The sequence below is a fragment of the Pholcus phalangioides genome, unplaced genomic scaffold, assembly GCF_987345545.1.
Source record: "Pholcus phalangioides strain wild (caught in Gottingen) unplaced genomic scaffold, Ppha-v1.0 ptg000009l_1, whole genome shotgun sequence".
NCBI classification, from domain to species: domain Eukaryota; kingdom Metazoa; phylum Arthropoda; class Arachnida; order Araneae; family Pholcidae; genus Pholcus; species Pholcus phalangioides.
This window is the reverse complement of record NW_028301602.1, coordinates 50,777,662-50,795,611: the sequence shown is the minus strand read 5'-3', so window position 1 is coordinate 50,795,611 and position 17,950 is coordinate 50,777,662. Positions and strand designations below refer to the sequence as shown.

General features: G+C 39.0%; 1 protein-coding gene across 3 annotated transcripts in view; it reads right to left on the bottom strand.

Moving 5' to 3' along the window:
- OstDelta (oligosaccharide transferase delta subunit) overlaps nt 1-17,950 on the bottom strand; it is a 329,525-nt gene that overhangs the window by 41,485 nt on the left and 270,090 nt on the right. For all 3 annotated transcript variants that reach the window (XM_089236493.1, XM_089236492.1, XM_089236491.1), the window contains exons 14-15: nt 15,724-15,807; nt 15,536-15,631 (exon numbers count right to left, since the gene is read on the bottom strand). In XM_089236493.1, coding sequence (XP_089092619.1) covers nt 15,536-15,631; nt 15,724-15,807 — 180 coding nt within the window. The remainder of the gene's footprint in view (nt 1-15,535; nt 15,632-15,723; nt 15,808-17,950) is intronic.

The following is a 17,950-nucleotide window of genomic DNA, read 5'->3' as shown; positions in this document are numbered from 1 at the left end:
GGATGTCCCCCTCCCAAGGCTAGATAAAACCTTCTAAAAAATTTTGTTTTTTTAAATTTTTACATCAAAAAATTTAGAGACTTCCTGATAGGCCTATTTATATTTTTATATTCTCTATAATAATCAAAAAATGTAAACAAATGCTAACATGGTGTTTCAGATTTCAAAAATAGTTACAACAACAGATTGAGTGTTTTACATTAAGCTTGGAGATTGGTAATCATCAATTAAAAAAAAAAATTAATGACAATTTTAATAAATTAACTTAAAACTCATTAGAAAAGTAATCATTTTTCTTGTTTTTACCACTGATGCAAGTCTAGGTTGTGCTTCTGTTATATTCAGTTTCAAGCATTTTTGAATGCTTGATCTTGCTTCGTTTACCATAATTTACCCATTTCATATTTAGCAGCAGTGTTTTTCTGCTGTGAATTTCTAATTTAGCATGATTATTTCTTTTTGAGTTTGCTATTGATCATATAACCTCGGTTTGATTCAACATACTTTCAGATGACTTCTTTTGCTGGGTCATTCTTAGAATATTTATTAGAAATTTTAAGAAATTTAGTACAATGACAAATTGAATAAAATATTTAAATTAAACTAAATAAACTATTTAATTATTAAATTAAATAAATTTCAATTTTTATACGTTAAGGGACAGGCAATCCACTCCCCCTAGTATTAACAGTTCAAAGACCAATGTTTCATAAATGGGACATAGTTTTTATTTACAAAAATATCAGATAAAAATTGATTCAAACATTTCCGGTTTTTTATCGTATATAGAGGAGAGTTCAAAGTATTTTTTTAAATAAATTCGGAAACTTCAGGTTGATATAAACTTTTTTGACAGAATTTTGAAATTTGACATTTTCTGGGCATTTTTTCCCATTTCGATTAAAATTTGCCAAGATTTCAATTTTGAAATAAATTGAAAATTATTTTGTGTGTTTCTACCACTCAATATATCAATCAAAGTAAATCAATTAGTTTCTTCGTATTGTTAAACGTTGAAGAGCTACGTGCATTCCAAAATGCATGTTCCATTTATGGAACATTGGCCTTTCAAGAAAGCGGGATTCTAGGGATATCTAACGTGCAATGCACTGATTTGATTTTCCCGTTCCAACCTCAGGTTGGTTGTTATCGTTCGACATTGTTATAGGGGCTAATTCTGGGTAATATGACACAGAGGAATGTGCTTTCTGGGGTGGATTGTTTATATTGGGTGAGTAATTTTTTATTCTTGCATTCTTAGAAATGTATGTTTTTGCTAACTGCAGAGTAATCAAACCGAGTTCGACAATCCTAGATAGCCTTATTATGTTTAGCTGAGTGTAACCATATCAAAAAGATATCTCACATTAGAAGAAGCTGTAGGATATTTAGAAACTCTTTCAGATTCCGAATTAGAGGATGTAGATATATGCCAAATACGTACTAATGAAAATGAACATCATGGATGAAGATGATATTGTTGAAAATGATCTAGTATCAATGGTTCCAACTGATGTATGTGAAATGCTAAGTAATTTTGCAACGAGGATGAGGTATTAAGAGAAAAAAAAAAAAAAAACTATTGCATGGGATAAGAAAAAGTCATTCTAGAATCTGATGAAAACATCGGCTCTGGATTCCATTGGAAAAAATTTGCCATATAACCATTATAGCATGCTGGATAATTCATTCAGAGTTGCGAGAAGTGGATCGTATTTCTTATTTGGAATTCCGAAGAGAAGTGACAATGGACCTTCTACGAACAAAGGAGGGGATAATTATTTATCCAGGTCCACGTTGTGAACTGAAAAAAAGATGTCCGGTTATCCGATGGCCATTATTGTCTGCGATGCAAGGACAGTGTGTGGTTTGCAAAAAAAGCACTATGTATAAATGCTACCAATGTGACAAACGGGTTCATCAAAATAGGTATGTTTTCCTTCTTTTATTACGGACATTAGAAAAAAATTTTAATTTTTCTGCATTCATTTTTTATGTTAAAAAAACCTGTATGTGTTACGAATTGAAATTTTAGTAGAAAATAGAAAACTTTGTAAGATAACTGTCCTCCAGAAATAAATAATCATGAGAATATAGGCGATACTAGTTTCCGCTTTCACCTCTCCTCAGGTGCCAATGTTCCATTTATGGAACATCGTGAAAAACAAAGAAAAAAATTTTTTTCCTTCAAATTTCAAAGTCGATCTATGTATAGGTATGCAAAAGGACCCCAAATTCCAAATATCAAAACAATAAGTGACTTTGTTCATAGTTCAGCCTTTAAACAGTTAATGGCAGAGCCTACTCATGTATATCATATATGAATTGACATTTGTAAATTTGTAAATATATTTCTTTTTTTTTTTTACACGCAACATACACACCTTAAAAAAAAAAAAAGCATTTACTCCATCATTCAGAACCAATATTATTTTGGCACCCCTGTAATTTTTATCAGAAAAAGAGTCCGCGGCAGTAAACTTTCACCTTTCCCCCGACTTCTTCTCGGTTGTAGGTCCTCGGCTGTACCTCCACTACGATTTCAGGACGGAATAACTGGATTCTAGACTCCCAAAAGAAGAAAACGACACTTTATTTAATTTATTATCCAACACCTCCAACGAAACCGTCCTGTCTCTTTGGTACAAACTTTTACACTACTTCTCTTTTTCGAATGTCTCAACTCGTTCCCGTTTCTCTCTCTCGCGACTCCTGTTTCTGACGACCCTCCAGTCCTTGGTCAGGGTCTTGACCTTCCTGAAAGATGAGACCAACCTCAGGCTGATGTAGCCCTCCTTATTTCTCCGGATTTGTTTCAGCAGGAAGTTGTTCTTCATGATGTTGAAGTCGGTGAAGTAGCTCTCGACTTGGGATATGATCCTCTCTAAGTTCTTCATTAGGTATGCAAAAATCGTTGTTATTGCCGTTGCTGGCTTTCTGTTTGTTATCGGCAGATAAAGTACACACGCCGTCCTTACGGCTTGGCTCATTGATCGGACTTAGAACTAGTACATTTCCCAAGAGTGTGTCGTATGCCGTCGGGCATATTAACATTTCATTTATCAAGCGACTCGACACTGCGCAAGTAATCAACACATACCAGTGGTTGCCGTCACTGATCATCATGCATATTTTCAGAGGGGCTATCTCGCTTTCGCCAAATGCGAATCCTTATTTTCCCCTCGCCTCCACTGTCGTCGATCTCAACCAAATCCGATCTTATGACTGAGATCTGGGTCCCGGAATCGACTACGCCTTTTATTGTCTTCTGGCCACATTTCAAACTCACGGTCTGCGGTGTGTCAATGTCCGCACCAACACCAGCTGCAGGCACCGTGATATGTGCTGTTAGGACTGTGGTTTCTTCAATCGTGTCCCCCTCTTCTGTCTGGACAGAGTTCACCTGGACCCGACTCAATGGCTCCTGCTGGGCTCTTGCAGGACAAAACCTTGCTATATGGCCTTCTGCTCCACACGCATAACAAGTGAATGCAGCTCTCTCTCTCTGGAATTTGAATCCATCATCGCCTTAGGTGGGCAGGACTCGCCCTGAAGCCTCTGGTTTCCACTGGCTTTCCATCTCGGATTTTGATGAACAGGTCTTGGGGTTCTCGTTCTGTCACTAGAGGAGGGTGTCTTCAGAGTCCTCTTCACATCATCGAACCTATCTAGTTTCTCCGATAGCTCACTTGGAGACACCATATCACTCCATTCGTCAAGATAGTTTTCTTTAAAATCTGCTGGGATGCATTTTTCCATTTGATCGGTGATGATTAGATCTCTTAGTCGCTCAAACGTCGTGACCCCCAAAGCCGCCGTCCATCCATCCATCAAAATAGGTACACAGTTTGTGGTAGAAATCTCTCCAGGTGCCCTCTTGATTCTTGTGGCGAAAGAAAACATCTGTCTGAACTTCTCTGGGGTGAGTTTGAATCTCTGCAATAACAATTCTTTAACTTGATTATAGTCCTGTACTTGCTCTTCCAGGCTTGCGGGCAATTAACTGGTTCATCTCGTAGGGAAGAAGTCCCAAGAGCTCAGCTAACCAATCTTCCCGTGCCAGGGCTGCGCGACAAGCTTGCCGCTCGAACAGCACCAGGTACAGACTTATGTCTTCTTCCATCCTGAACTTTTGAATCATGTTCCGGAAATCCCGGCTGGGGGTTCTGCCGCGCCCAGCTTGATTATTCTTTTCTCTTCTGGCTCCTGTCTAGATCCTCAGTCTTTCAAGTTCATGTTCCATCTCCTTTTCTCTACGCCACTCCTCCATCTCCATCTCTTTCTCTCTAGGCCACTCCTCCATCCCCATCTCTTCTCTCTCTTTCCTATTGCTTATGATCGTTTTCAGCATCTCTCTGCATGTCGCTTCGTTGTACAGTTCACTTTCCTGTATGGTACTCACTAAATGCATTAAGTTGAACTCCGGTCTGACTTCTACCTCCAAGTTGGCGGCCATGGTCTCCAGATCCTCCTTGTTCCCTTTTGCCAAATACGCCATCTTTATTTATCGTCTCGATACTGCCGCACAACACTTGCTTCTCTTCCCTAGGCAGGATTGCCCCTCTCAGCACCAGTTGTCGTGTTGACTTCACGAAAAAATAAAAAAAAACAGCGTTGGAGCTCGATGCTGCTGCTATCCTTCTATACGAACCGGGGTGGTTCCCCTGTCGCTAGGACACTCTTCTTCGAATTCAGCTCACAATCTTGAGTCGCTGAAGCCACGACCCTATCCTGCCGACTGCGCCAGTAAACTTTCCCCCGACTTCTTCTCGGTCGTAGGTCCTTGGCTGTACCTCCACTATGATTTCAGGATGAAACAACTGGATTCTAGACTCCCAAAAGAAGAAAACGACACTTTATTTAATTTATTATCGAACATCTCCAACGAAACCGTCCTGTCTCTTCGGTACAAACTTTTACACTACTTCTCTTTTTCGAATGTCTCAACTCGTTTCTCTCTCGCGCGACTCCTGTTTCTCCTCGGCCTTTTTCCAACCTCTTTTCTCCTGAACCTTACAGCTGCCTTCCAAGGTAAATTTCCCATGAACCTTGTAAGTACCAACAAGTACAAATACAACGCCACAACAGGCAAAAGCACTGAAGTGAGAGGCGTGTTTCACGGTGGTCAATTCAAGATGGCTGACAGAAGCCACATAAAATAAAAAATTTATAATATGAATCAACCTAATATTCAGCAATGTGCGAAAATCAATAGAAATATTGCGTGAAATATGGAAAATTAGGATAAAATGAACAAAAAATTGAACCAACGACATATTTATAAATGCAGTTGATACAGAGTTTATGGATGCTGCTGTCAGGGTTACCTATTTTGGGGCGGAAAAAAATCGCTATGTTAGTGTTGACACTTCCCGTAATTTTGAACGAACAAAAACAGTGAATTTACCTCAACCGAGGCACCCGATTTACCAAGGCTGTAACACGATTTTTTTTCTAGGGAGAAACATAATTTTATTGCCCCTTGACAGTGAGATTAGATAATTTACAAAGGAATTTATTGAATTTTACCATATATATATATCTATTATTCTATTAAAAATGCTGTCCGGGGCAGTGCCCCCCCCCCCCCCAGTTTTGGATCTGATCACAATATGTAGCAACCCAGGTCGTAAGTATGAACGAAAATTTATTATCACCCGGGGCAGTATCCACTTTTCAGAACAAAAAGAGTAAACTCTGCACCCTTCCTCGTTCAAAGCCTGTGGAACCAGACACCCCGCCCTCTACTATTGAGGCCACAGCAGCGACGACTATGACACAAAACGTTTTAATACCTTCTGAGGTCTGAAAGAGGGATTTTTTTTGCACACCATCAAGAATGGAGCCTAAGATGTCGATATCAAGTCAAAAATTAGTATCGTGAAGATGCTCTAAATTAAGTTATAGCAAGAAGCGGATAAAGGTCAGTCGATGGTCCCGGCATTAAAAAAATATTAGGCCCTTAAATTAGGAAAAAAGTAAAGTAGGGGCCTCACAAGGGAATGCTCTGTGAGCCCACTGTTAAATCTGCCTCTATTTACAGCTCAAATACACGTTAACTGAGTTTATATTAGCCTGATGACTAATTTTCATCCGATTTGAAAACCATGGTGTTAACTAAACTTCGAATTCAAGATTCTGTGATCTTTTTGTGAATAGTTCTCCTCTCGATCATATTTGGGGCTACGATTTCCTGCTGAGATTTAAATCCAATTAAAAAATATAGCACAAATTTTATTCCTAGATAGAACGTGATTTTCAATCGGATGATTTTTTTAAAAATATACTTTTTTTTTTGTAAATTCAAAATACCTGCACGCTTCTTTAACCTTGGCGAGATACAAGAATATTCTCCCACTGCATGCAAGTTAGTTTCTACACAGGCCCTCTTAGTCATTTCAAATAACATTAAAAAAAATTAACAAAAGTAACGATAAAAAAATCAACAAATGTAACTTGAGCGATGCTCCAAGTAAGGAATTCAGCCCTTAGGACTAAAACCTTTGAAAATCAAATAAAATAAAGGATGAATTTTAAAATGAGATGAAAATGAAAGAATGAGTGTGAATGAGGGAAAAAAAAAGAATGGTCAGAGGCATCAGAAGTATTTCTAATCCGTGGGTGCTCACATAGGTGTACGCAAGGGGGGCGGGTCCCCCATAATTTCAAAAATATATATATATTGAATTTTTTTAATTTGTTATATTTCTATAGAAATACTGTATCACAGTGGTTCTCAACTAGTGCTCCGCGGAGCCCTTGGGGGCTAGGGCTCCTTGGGCACTTTCCAGAGGCTCCGTGGTTGCTCCACGGCAATAAAATAAATCTGTGAATCTGATAAATAAATAAAAGGAGGCTTGTGTGCGAGGCTAGCCATGGAAATAATATACTAAAAAGAGCTCTGTGAACTCTCCCGAGAAGAAAAAAAATTGAAAACCCCTCCCTCGAGAAAATTTTGCGTACGCCTATGCATGGCTGTATATTACAGGGGCAGGGTGGGGTGAGCCAAGCGACAAAGTTTTCATCTATGCGAAACATTCCTTCAGCACCCGAAAATTCGCTAATGTGTTTCCAGCTAGATGAAATGTATAATTGGTCATTTTTGTTGACCACGTCCATTTTCTGCACACGATGGATAATTAGACCGCAACCTACAATTCAGTGCAGATTCCGGATGGTATTTTTTTTTATATTCACAGAGAGGCTGGTTCACTAGCCCCTCAGTGTGCGGAACTAACTGCGGAAGCAAACGTTTTTTGTGGTCATGTAGCCGTTTCTGTTGTTCCCCAGTGTCAAGAAAGTTTCTGACAAGAACGAATCGGGTATCGAACACGCGATACCTCTAAACATGCTTTGGTATTTTTTGGGTAAGTATCTTATCGACCTCGGCTACCACACCTAATGTATCACAATGTATCAAAAATTAGTTTTCACCAAGAATCATCAATCCAATATAGTTCGAGTTTCACAGTCGAAATAATTTTTTCCTTAAAATGTGAAAGAGGTCTGGGAGTCTCGCCTCCGGTAGGCAGTTTTTCTTTCTGGTTTTTTGTTTAGCTATAATGAGCTTTGGCAATTCATCTGTCTGCGACATTTTTGAGTGGGGTGGTTCAAAATGCTTGGAAGACAATGTCAGGTTTTATTTTGGGGTATGCTGGCAAGTTCCGATAAATAAAAGACAACCATGCACAGATGATAGTGGGATGGGAAGAAGCAATGTGAAAATAGCTAATCATCTGTTTGACCATGAAAGAACGTAAAAAATCTTCTTCCAGGAACAAAAAAATGGAAATTCAACAAAAGTCGAAGAGCGATGAGATTTCTATTGGTTTGAGAATGGGCTGGATTCTTCCTTCCGCATTCGGACCCTTTGTGGTGGTCGCATATACCCCTTTATAGAATAATACCGAGTACACATGTAAATAATATATAAAATAATAAGTGAATTGCTTCCTCATCCAAATTCATGCTGAACCCCCCCTTCCCGAAAATCGTTCCAAAGAACCAATGGCGTAGCGAGGGGGGGGGAGGGACTTAAGGGGTCTTCCCCCCCCCGAAATGTGAGAAAATGACAGGAAGAAGAGAAAAAGCTGGCCAAATCTATTGTTCTATCACTTTGGTCCCCACGAAATGTAAGTGGTCTCCCCCCCCCCCCAATGAAATTTCTGACTACGCCCCCTGCAAAGAACGTTCACAAACTCATGTGGTCATACGTGAGGCTTCTTTTAGAGTGAGTATCTAAAAACCGTCGCCTTGAAATGGGAAGGGGTTAACCGGGCTCCAATCCTCCTGGGAGAGCTCCTATGCATTTTTGTCTTTTTCACACTGTAAATTTGTTTTAGAGCTGCTCGTGTAAAAACCCTTGGACTCTCATAAAAAACCTCAGCCTGGGGGCCCGGCTTCAGGATGTGGCCTAGAATTTTTAAGGGCATCTTTCAAATATATTTATCGCATGAAAAATCGGGAAAAATAATTACACCTCAGTCTGACCATTCGGCCCCCAACGGGGAGGAATGTTTACATTTAAAACCTTCATGGAAACTTCCCTTGATTGGAATGTATATATCTCCTCTTTAATAGTACTAGAAGAAAAATCTTAGGAGTCGGTATCGTTAAGGAAACTGCTGTGCATAGGCTACATCTCGTCACAATAGATTTCCACTTACGTCAAAATTTTATCACTTATTCTTTTGTTTACGCATTGCTTCCTGGCTTGATCTTTTTTCATGAATTTTAGGAATGTCAAATATCCCTATGCACACAAGCGACATTCCTAAAATTCTGTGATATGTGAATTGATAATTAGTCCTTTATCTCGTTGAATATACTTCTATTAGGGACAGCGCGTTATAAAGGCATGAAGGAATCCCCTCCCCCTTCCCTAGAGCCATCAGTTTAATGTTCTGTAATGTCTGAATGATAAATTAATGTATTCGAGACCCACAAGTTCCCCCGCCCCCGCTATGCCCTTGTAATCAAGTAAATTGCTATTACGAATTAGTTCCGAGCATCTAGCAAACACTTTCCAACAAATATTTTTTTGCACGATACAAGCGAAAAGACTAACTACTTGCATGATAAATTTTTCCTAATGTGTAAGGTGCAGTACAGAGAGTTATGCGTTAGAGTTTATGACGTGGTGCTTGTTCCAAGGAATAGGAAATTTAGTTTTTAATTTTGCACTAAACACAGTATTTACATTTGGAGGAGGTGAGACGAGCGAAAAATCCAGGTCTGGGATTCAGTGAAAGAAGCTAGCCTGAAGCAGGGTAGACCAAGATGTGGGGTCCAGCATAAAGGAAAATTATCAACAGTGTGGCACATAGTTTCGGCTCTCCTCTTGCTTACAAGCTGTAAAATTACCCTGAGAACCTACCGCTGTATTATTTCTCAGCTATAGACACACACAAAATGCAGACGAATTATTTATAGTTTGAATTTTACTGATAGGCCCTGCCTCTGTATAAGAGGGAACTATGGAATCATAGGGAGGCATGGGGAACAACTGCCCTGGGTGGAAAAATTTAGGGGGGCGGCAGTTTTCTGTGTGTGGGGACAAAGAACACAGTTACAAAATTATCGAATTTCAAAGTTGTGGGGACGGCAAAATAATGTAGCTGAGACTATTCAGCCCCATTCCCCAATAAATTCTGTTGGGGCATCCCCAAATAATTAATGAATATAAAATGCAACGCAATGTTTGCCTACCCCACCCACAGAGTACAGGCTTGAGTCCCATATATACGGGATGATTGACTACTTTCAATCCCCTCAATGTTTTCTTCATGTTGGTGCCTCTGACAGACAAAAGTTTTTTTGTTAGTTAGTTATAATTCTCTTTTTTCTTGATTTAGCACCCAAGCTGCCCCTGCCCAGCATGGAACCTTTCACTATCTATTAATATAATGACGTTTTTTACACAAAGAATTTTAGATATCAGTGGTTCTCAAAGTGTGCGTTGTAGCTCCTAGGGCTGTCGTTTTGAGTTTGCAACATTAATCGGTGTCAGTTCCGCGCTCTAAATTTTTTTTATCTTTTTCTGAACTGTTCTAGAAGGCAGTGAAGAAATGATGGCTAGAACAAAGAGGGTTGGCAAATCTTCGAGAACCACTTGATACTGGATAAATGAAATTATTGCTTACTTAGTTGCTTCAAAAAGAAGGTCCAAGCATGCAGAAGTCGTCTTATCTTGATGAACAGTTTAGAGAAAATGAACGGCATAATGGCCAAGATGCTCTGTCAAGATCACACATATAAGCAAATTATCCCATATATTTGTCGGTATCAGTCACAAAAAATAAGACAAAATTTTCTAAAAAATCCTGTATTCTCTTGGTGCATTCAAATAGTCCACTTAAACATGTGTCTGGATCACCCCATCAATGCTGTTTCATTTATTGTAAAACATGCTTTTACCCTGACGCAAAAGAGGGACATTTGTCCAAACACAAACAAGAAAATAAAAGAGGCTTTTTCTTTCTCTACCAACATACTCTTCCTAGGTGCTTGACAGTGCAAATAACTACTGGACACGTATAGATGAGACAAGCCGACAGAACAAGAGGTACAGGGTGAAAAAAAATTTGTTAGTTTTTTAAGAAAGCAATCAGTAAAAGGTTTCCGTTTAACTGTGGGTACTCAAGCAGCCACGGAACCCGGGGGTGCTGTGGCTGCTTGAGTACCCAATGCCCCCGCTAAAACATATGGTGTCTGGATACCCTCCATCCCTTACGCAAAAACCTGGAATCTTTGACACAAGTAAAAGAGAGTCTTGTGAGAGAGAAGGTTGGGCCCTCCTTTATCGGCACCTAAAGGATATATCAATGTGTTTCGAAACCAGAGGTTCCAGCAAGATTCAAGATGCATAGGAGGGAAACAAGCATTTTTTCTTTTCAATTGCAAAAAAATAAGAAATCTATGTACGAGATTTTAATTTCTCAAAATCAATTCTGTGGGTGCTCTGCCCCTTGCTACGAAGTACTGCTGGTGCTCAAGCACCCCCGGCTCCGACGCCACTGAGAATGGTAGTATAGGAGAAGAGAATATTCTTTGTTGTACGCCTTTCATGCTAGTTTGTTTCCGACCGGATGACCAGGGAAGCTGATTCACTTTCTCCACTAGAGTTTCCCCTTTTTCTACCACTTTGACTGAGTCAACACTCCCTACAGATAAAATCTTATCTATGGGGGGGTGTAGACAGCAGTGAAAAGATGCATGTGTGTGTGTGTGTGTGGGGGGGGGGGGGGAAGCAAGCATAACTCCAGTAGAACTTAAATAAAAATTTCTCTTCAAGTAGTAAGCTATGAATAAAACCGATCAAAAGGGAGGGGAGGGAGGGATAAAATAGGAATGGTAGGAGGAAATTGGGGTAAATAGGATGATTGCCATGAAAGTAGGACATTTAAAAAAAAAATAGAAAGTAGGAAAAATAGGCGCGCTGGGGTCTGCCTACAACCTATATTTTATGACATGAATGTCGCTCTCCACTTGTTAATACAAGATATACAGAAGACTGGATGTTGTGAAGATATTTATTATTTTAGATGTTAATTTAATTTTTTTTTTTTTAAGGAAAGAAAAAACTCATCTCTGCCTCTACCAGTAGTCGAACCCGGGTCCCTTGATTGCCGGACGAGTGCTCTGAACCAGAGCAGTGGTCAGAGCACTCGTCCGGCAATCGAGGGACCCGGGTTCGACTACCGGTAGAGGCAGAGATGAGTTTTTTCCTTCCTTAAAAAATTAACATCTAAAATAATAAATATCTTCACAACATTCAGTCTTCTGTATATCTTGTATGAACCTATATTTTGTTCCAATACAATATGAAATTACCTCAACAGTGTTTTCCAAAAAAAAAAGGGTGCCAACGACGATCATGGAAACTGTAAAGACAAGTCATAGGTGTGCTGGAAAAACCACGAAAAGGCCTGCAGAGTGCATGCTCAGTCGCAGCTGCTGGTATGGGAGATGCACCATGCCAGGTGTATCACATTTTAAAGCTGCATGGTGGAGACCATGGCCTCTAGGTGAAATTGATGGACTTCCATGTAGAATGGTCATCACCAGAGCTAAAATGAGCATCTTCAGGAGACAGACTCTGCTCAAAAATTTCAGCAACGACTTCCCTATGTACCACCATCGTTGATGCTGCAGATAATCACAAGATAGAAAATGGAAGTGCACAGAAAATTGAAAGACTGTCTCCATGAGGTTCGCCACGGTCGCCTACCAACACGCTGTCTTCGTGGCCAACATTAAAGTCCTGTGCATTATTGAACAGGACATCCTGAGCAAACATGCATTTTCCTTGGATATGAGGAATGATCAGCTCACACGCCGAGGAAACACATCGCCCAACTCGGATCTGGTCATGACAAATTCCCTCCAGGGAAAGTGATGGCCGTTCTGGAAGCAGAAAAAGAGTTCATCTCTAATTGCATGAAAAGGGAGATCCAGCCTCATATGAAGATGGAGTGCAGAAATGCTAACACTCCAACGAGAGGACTGGTTCCACAGAACTGTCATCACGATCTCAAGGCAGAAGAAAAATATGGGCTGGTGAACACTAGTAACATATCAAATTTGAAAGTGACTATCCTTGGAGTGATGAGAACTGGAAAGCTCAACGAGAATATCCTGATATATGACCAATAATGGACTTGAAATCCACCAGGAATAAACCAATGTGGTAAGACATTGCCCCTTCGTCTGACGAACAAAACATACTGGGTGCTATGGGACTCCCTGGAAATGAAAGATGGCATGCTGCACCACAAATGGGAGTCAGAGGATGGAAAGATGTTAAGATGGCAACTAATCCTACCAAGATACCAAGTGGAAGAAGTTTTGAAAGATTTGCACAGAAGCCTGATTCAGGGCGGCCTAAATGAGGGTGCACCTGGGTAACAGATTGTAAGGGGCGGTATCCAGGTCTTTTTTTTGGAATTTTTTCACCGGTAAATTTTAAAATTTTGGAATAATAAGAATTAATGAGACAGCATGCTGCCACTCTGAGCCATACATACAAGATGAGAAAACATGGAGTCAGGTCTCAGGCAGTGATAGAAACAAGAATAGACTTACACAGGGCAAGTATGATGGCCCCACCCAGTAATTTTTCAGGAGCGGTCAAATAAGGGCAAAGAAAGAATTTGAATTCTTATTTGTAAAGGGCCTGTAACACCAGAACCCTTCTCGCTCCCTTAGTTTCTACCCTGGGGAACCTTGAAATAGGTATTTTGGCATGAGCAAGGTTTACCTCCATGTTGGAGATTTGAGATTAATTAAAAAACCAACTCTAAAGGAAGAAAAATATAATAGCTCATCAACAAGAATGGTTATGCAGGAAAAGTTATCTGGCATAGCTAAGAACAGTGAAACAACCTTTGACAAAAAACAGCACAGGTACTTTGAAATTGGGACATATGGTGAAGGGGAATTTTTGGGAAACAATGTGTGGACAGATAAAAAAAATGGTTGTATTTAGGGGTGACATAAGAGGCTTTGCAACTTGGGCAGCAGGTGAGTTTGAGCTACTCCTGACCTGACTGGTGACATTTTGGTGTAACCAAGACTTTCCAGGTCTGTAAACAATTCTATTGGAACAACTCCAGGACCGCGATGTGAAAAAATGGTGCAAGAGAGTTGCAACGCCTGTGATGCTCGCAAAGTTCCTCTGAAATGCACCCGGGCCCACCTTCAACGCCATTCGAGTGAATCGCTATGGACATCCTCAGACCGTTACCCAGAACTCACTATGGTCTCAAGTACATAATTGTGGTGATGGACTATTTCACCAAGTGGCAGGAAGGGTATCCTGTTCCTGATCAAGAAGCAGTGATGCTGGCTGAAATTTTAGTGCAAACATTAGGTGTCTCGATTCAGAGTCGTGATGCTGATCCATTCTGACTAGGAAAGAAACTTTAACAGTTTTGGGTGGTATGTTCAAGCTTCAGGAATGGAAAAGACACAAACTACCCTTCATCCAGAATCTGATCGGATGGTCGAGAGATAGAAGAGAACCAACAGAACCATAGTGTATCACCTTTTGCTCTTTGTGTCAAAGAATCAACAAGATTGGGACTCGAAGTTACCACTTTTCCTGCTGGCCTACTGAACTGCTGTCCACGAGAGCACCAAATTTTCACTAGCACAGATGCTCATGGGATGAGATCTTTGGCTGCCAGGTGACCTGCTGTTTGGGCGACCGCCAGATGCTTCTCTTCCACCAGAAGAATATGTTGAGGGACTCGCTTTCAAAATGTTCATGGAATTGCCAGAGATAGGATCAACATCAGCTCCAGAAAGATGAAGAACCACTATGATGCAAAGGCTACACCTTATGTCTTCAAGTACAAAGACCTCGTCTAGCTCTAAACCCGAAGCGAGAGAAAGGACTTTGTATGAAACTCCTGACATCTTGGGAAAGACCCTACAAAGTTGTGAAAAACCTGCACGATGTGGTAATTTGGATTTAAAAAACTCCATTGTCAAAGTGCAAGGTGGTCCTACTCAACATACTAGCTCCTCACCACAGTGACTGACAAAGTGCGACCCAACGACTTGAAGATTGAATTGTCGAGATGAAAAATTTTAAAGGAGAAGGCAGTATTATGAAAATTGGGTTTAGCACAATTTGCTGAAGGCCACTTAAATTAACAGGACCATGAGGAAAAAGAGGAAATCATGCGATTAGTCTGGAACGTTCTGAAAGGCTTCTTTGACCGGAAAGTGGTACCAACAATTTGGTATTAACTACAAAATAGAATTCTGAGAAAATTCCTATTTCTTGAAAATTCCCCATGTCCATAAAACGATGCCACGGACAGAGAGAGGCAGTCAGTCAGTGTTATTGGACTTTATCCTGAATATAAGAACTTCACTTTTAGTTTGTGAAATCGCTGTCTGTAAATAAATGTAAAATAAATTTGAGTGAATAAATCTGTGATGTCCTGCAAATTGTTTCATCCTCTGTTCATTTCAAGGACTTGTGAGACATTATCCACAACAATATATTCATCTATATATATTTTTTAAATGCTCTCTTAATTTGCTTCAAGTTCATTGCATTCTTGTAGAACTTCCTAAGAAAAATCCAACACCATTCATAAACAGAGCCGGAGTCCTAAGCTATACTAATTTTTCATGTGCGACACAGCAGTTTTTGTATATTCAGACAGTTGGTGAAACTTTGTTTATCAACGTAATATGGAGATCACTCTTACCACTAAAAACTTCAAATCTCCCTCTTTTCGTTAAGATATTGAGCACCGTCTTTCACATGCATTGTACAAATATTATTTAGATTCAAAGTCAGACCTATTTTCAAGACACTAAAATATCATGTAAATTTATAAGACATACACATAAAAAAACCTGTAAAACAATGAATTTTTAGATGGGTGCAAGTGTTTTACAAGAGGATGTTCCCTATATACTTCTGCATATGCCTCTGCCAAGATTTTCCATGAAGCTTTTTCTGGTGTATAAAAAAAGATGCCCTAAAAGTTTAAATAACTATTTTTCATATACTTACAGAAACAAAAAGTAACAATAATGGCATGAGTACAAGAACTGAGAAGGTGTTCGAAACAAGTATTGAGGGGCGTTTCTCTTGTTCTCTGAAAAGATGCTGTAAATAAAAGCAAAATTAACATTTATTTCATCTCATGAGAAACACTGATTATATACAAATACTATTCAACTTCTTTTTTAGTAACTTACTTTGATCTCTGGTTTCATTACAAAAGGACGTTCGCTGGGTTTTGAAGGACTTGGATTACTAGGAAATGTTAGATGAACTTGTCCCTGATCAATATAAAATAGAAAACATACACTGTACCCTTTGAACACATAGGAAAATCATTTTATAATTACATCATCATATAACTTGATACAGATAGTACTTTTTGGGGTATGAAAATGATATTTAAAAAAAAAACCAGACATAAAAGAACTGTGAAAAAACTGAGTGGACACAACTCCATGAACTAAAATTCAAATTTGGATAAATTATTTTCCTGACAGTGCAAAACATTTTGCTGATAAATGATGAAATCCACAAAATCCTGCATCTACTACCTGGAAACAGGTGACTGAAAACAAAACTTTTCTCAAGGAAGGAGAAAGGTTTCATTTCCCCCCCTTCTCAAGAGAGATTCTTCGTTTTCCACTGCAAAAGAAAAACAATCTCAATCAGGGAGGAAATTCTCAGACAGAAACTTAAATTTTCTTCAAACAATCCCCAATATTTATATTTTACATCTTCTACAACAGTGGTTCACAACCCATATGGTCCCCCCCCCAGGGGGGGGGGGTAAAAAAAAATTGTGAAAAGTGTTACCAAAAAATTTTTATTTCAAACAAAATACATTTATTTTTCTTTCACAACTTTTTCTCTTTTAAGTAATATTAACACTAGAAAGACGGATGGGGTCTTTATGACCCTGCATGCTGTTTAAGCTTACATATCTCTGTTAAGAATAAACCGAACCACCTGGAATTTTTCCACTTTCCTGAATTGGTATATTCTTATTGTATACCAAAGCTTTTCCGTTATCTTTTTAACAATGAAGATACGAGCGGATATAGCTAGAAAAACGGAAGGGAGTCATTGTGACCCTTCCTTATATCCTAGCACATTATGTGGTAAATACTACTGTCATCATCACAATTGATTTCTAAGATTATAATCCTTTTGAAAGTCTTTTTATACATTTGACTTTCCGTGTGACCTTTCTTTTCCCCTTATTCTTCTCTGCAAGTGTCGTTCAGCAGGTGTGTAATTTTTGGTTTTTGTCGAGCATTCCTTCCATATTATCCCATATATTGTTTGTCCTGGGATGTAGGAAATTTGAATGTATGTGGTCATTTCCAACAATTTAGAAATGGCAAGAAAACGTATATATTTACTGAAGGTGAAATACTAAAGGAATTGCGTAGGATTAGATGAGAGAAACTCTGGAAGCAGTGATGATGAAAGTGCAGAAGAGCTTGAGATCTACCCTATGCCAAACTGTGGAGAAGCAAGTAGCGGTTTGGGAAAAATCATAGAACCTTACTCAACTTTAGGACGTCGAGGATTTCAAAATATATTGAGAGGAAATCAAGGCCCCACATTTTATGCATCTAAAAACATAAATGAAAGTGTTCCGAGTTTGTGGCGCCTTATTTTCAGTGATAAAATAATGCGTCATATACAGAAATGTACAGAAGCTGAAGCTACATCACCTATTTTTTAAGAATATTTGTTAACCTTCTCCCACTCCATGCTGACTCTGGCCAATATGCTCCTTAAGACAGGGTTATAAACACAAAAAAAATAAAATAATATTAATTGAATCGCTAAATGTAAAAAAGGTCATGTCACATTTTCTCAAGTTTTCAGGAGAGGAAAAAAACCTATATCTTCTCCAATAATTTTTTTTAGTAAAAAATTTAATTGTAGTGTCTGTGGAATGCATTTAATGAAGCCCTGAGGGAAGGTTTAAATTTTTATTACTTAAGAATAGCCATGAGAGAGTAAAGTCTTATACGGACATGACCCCTTTTTACAATTAAACATTTTAGAGCCCCAATTCTCTAATGAAAAGTCTCCGTAAAACATAAATAAACAAATGTATGCAATGAAACAAACTTTATTTAGCTTTTTATACTATACAAACTTTCTATTAGACAGGGATCTAAAGTACACTCCTCTTCCGGTTGCCTTTAATGAGTTAATGGTTGGTGCACTAAAAGTCTGGTCCCAAAAATCGTTATACTCCATTGGGATGTATTTTTGTTTTATTCAAGTCGTCCCTTTTACTTTGGTTATTGGGCTTTAGAGTATCATTAATGGTACACAAAGTTTTCTTAGTGGGAAGATTCGTGAGAGCCAATACCATTGATGTATTGCGTACAGTAAACTTTGATGCATTCTGGTTGATCAAATCCACATATTGGTCCACTG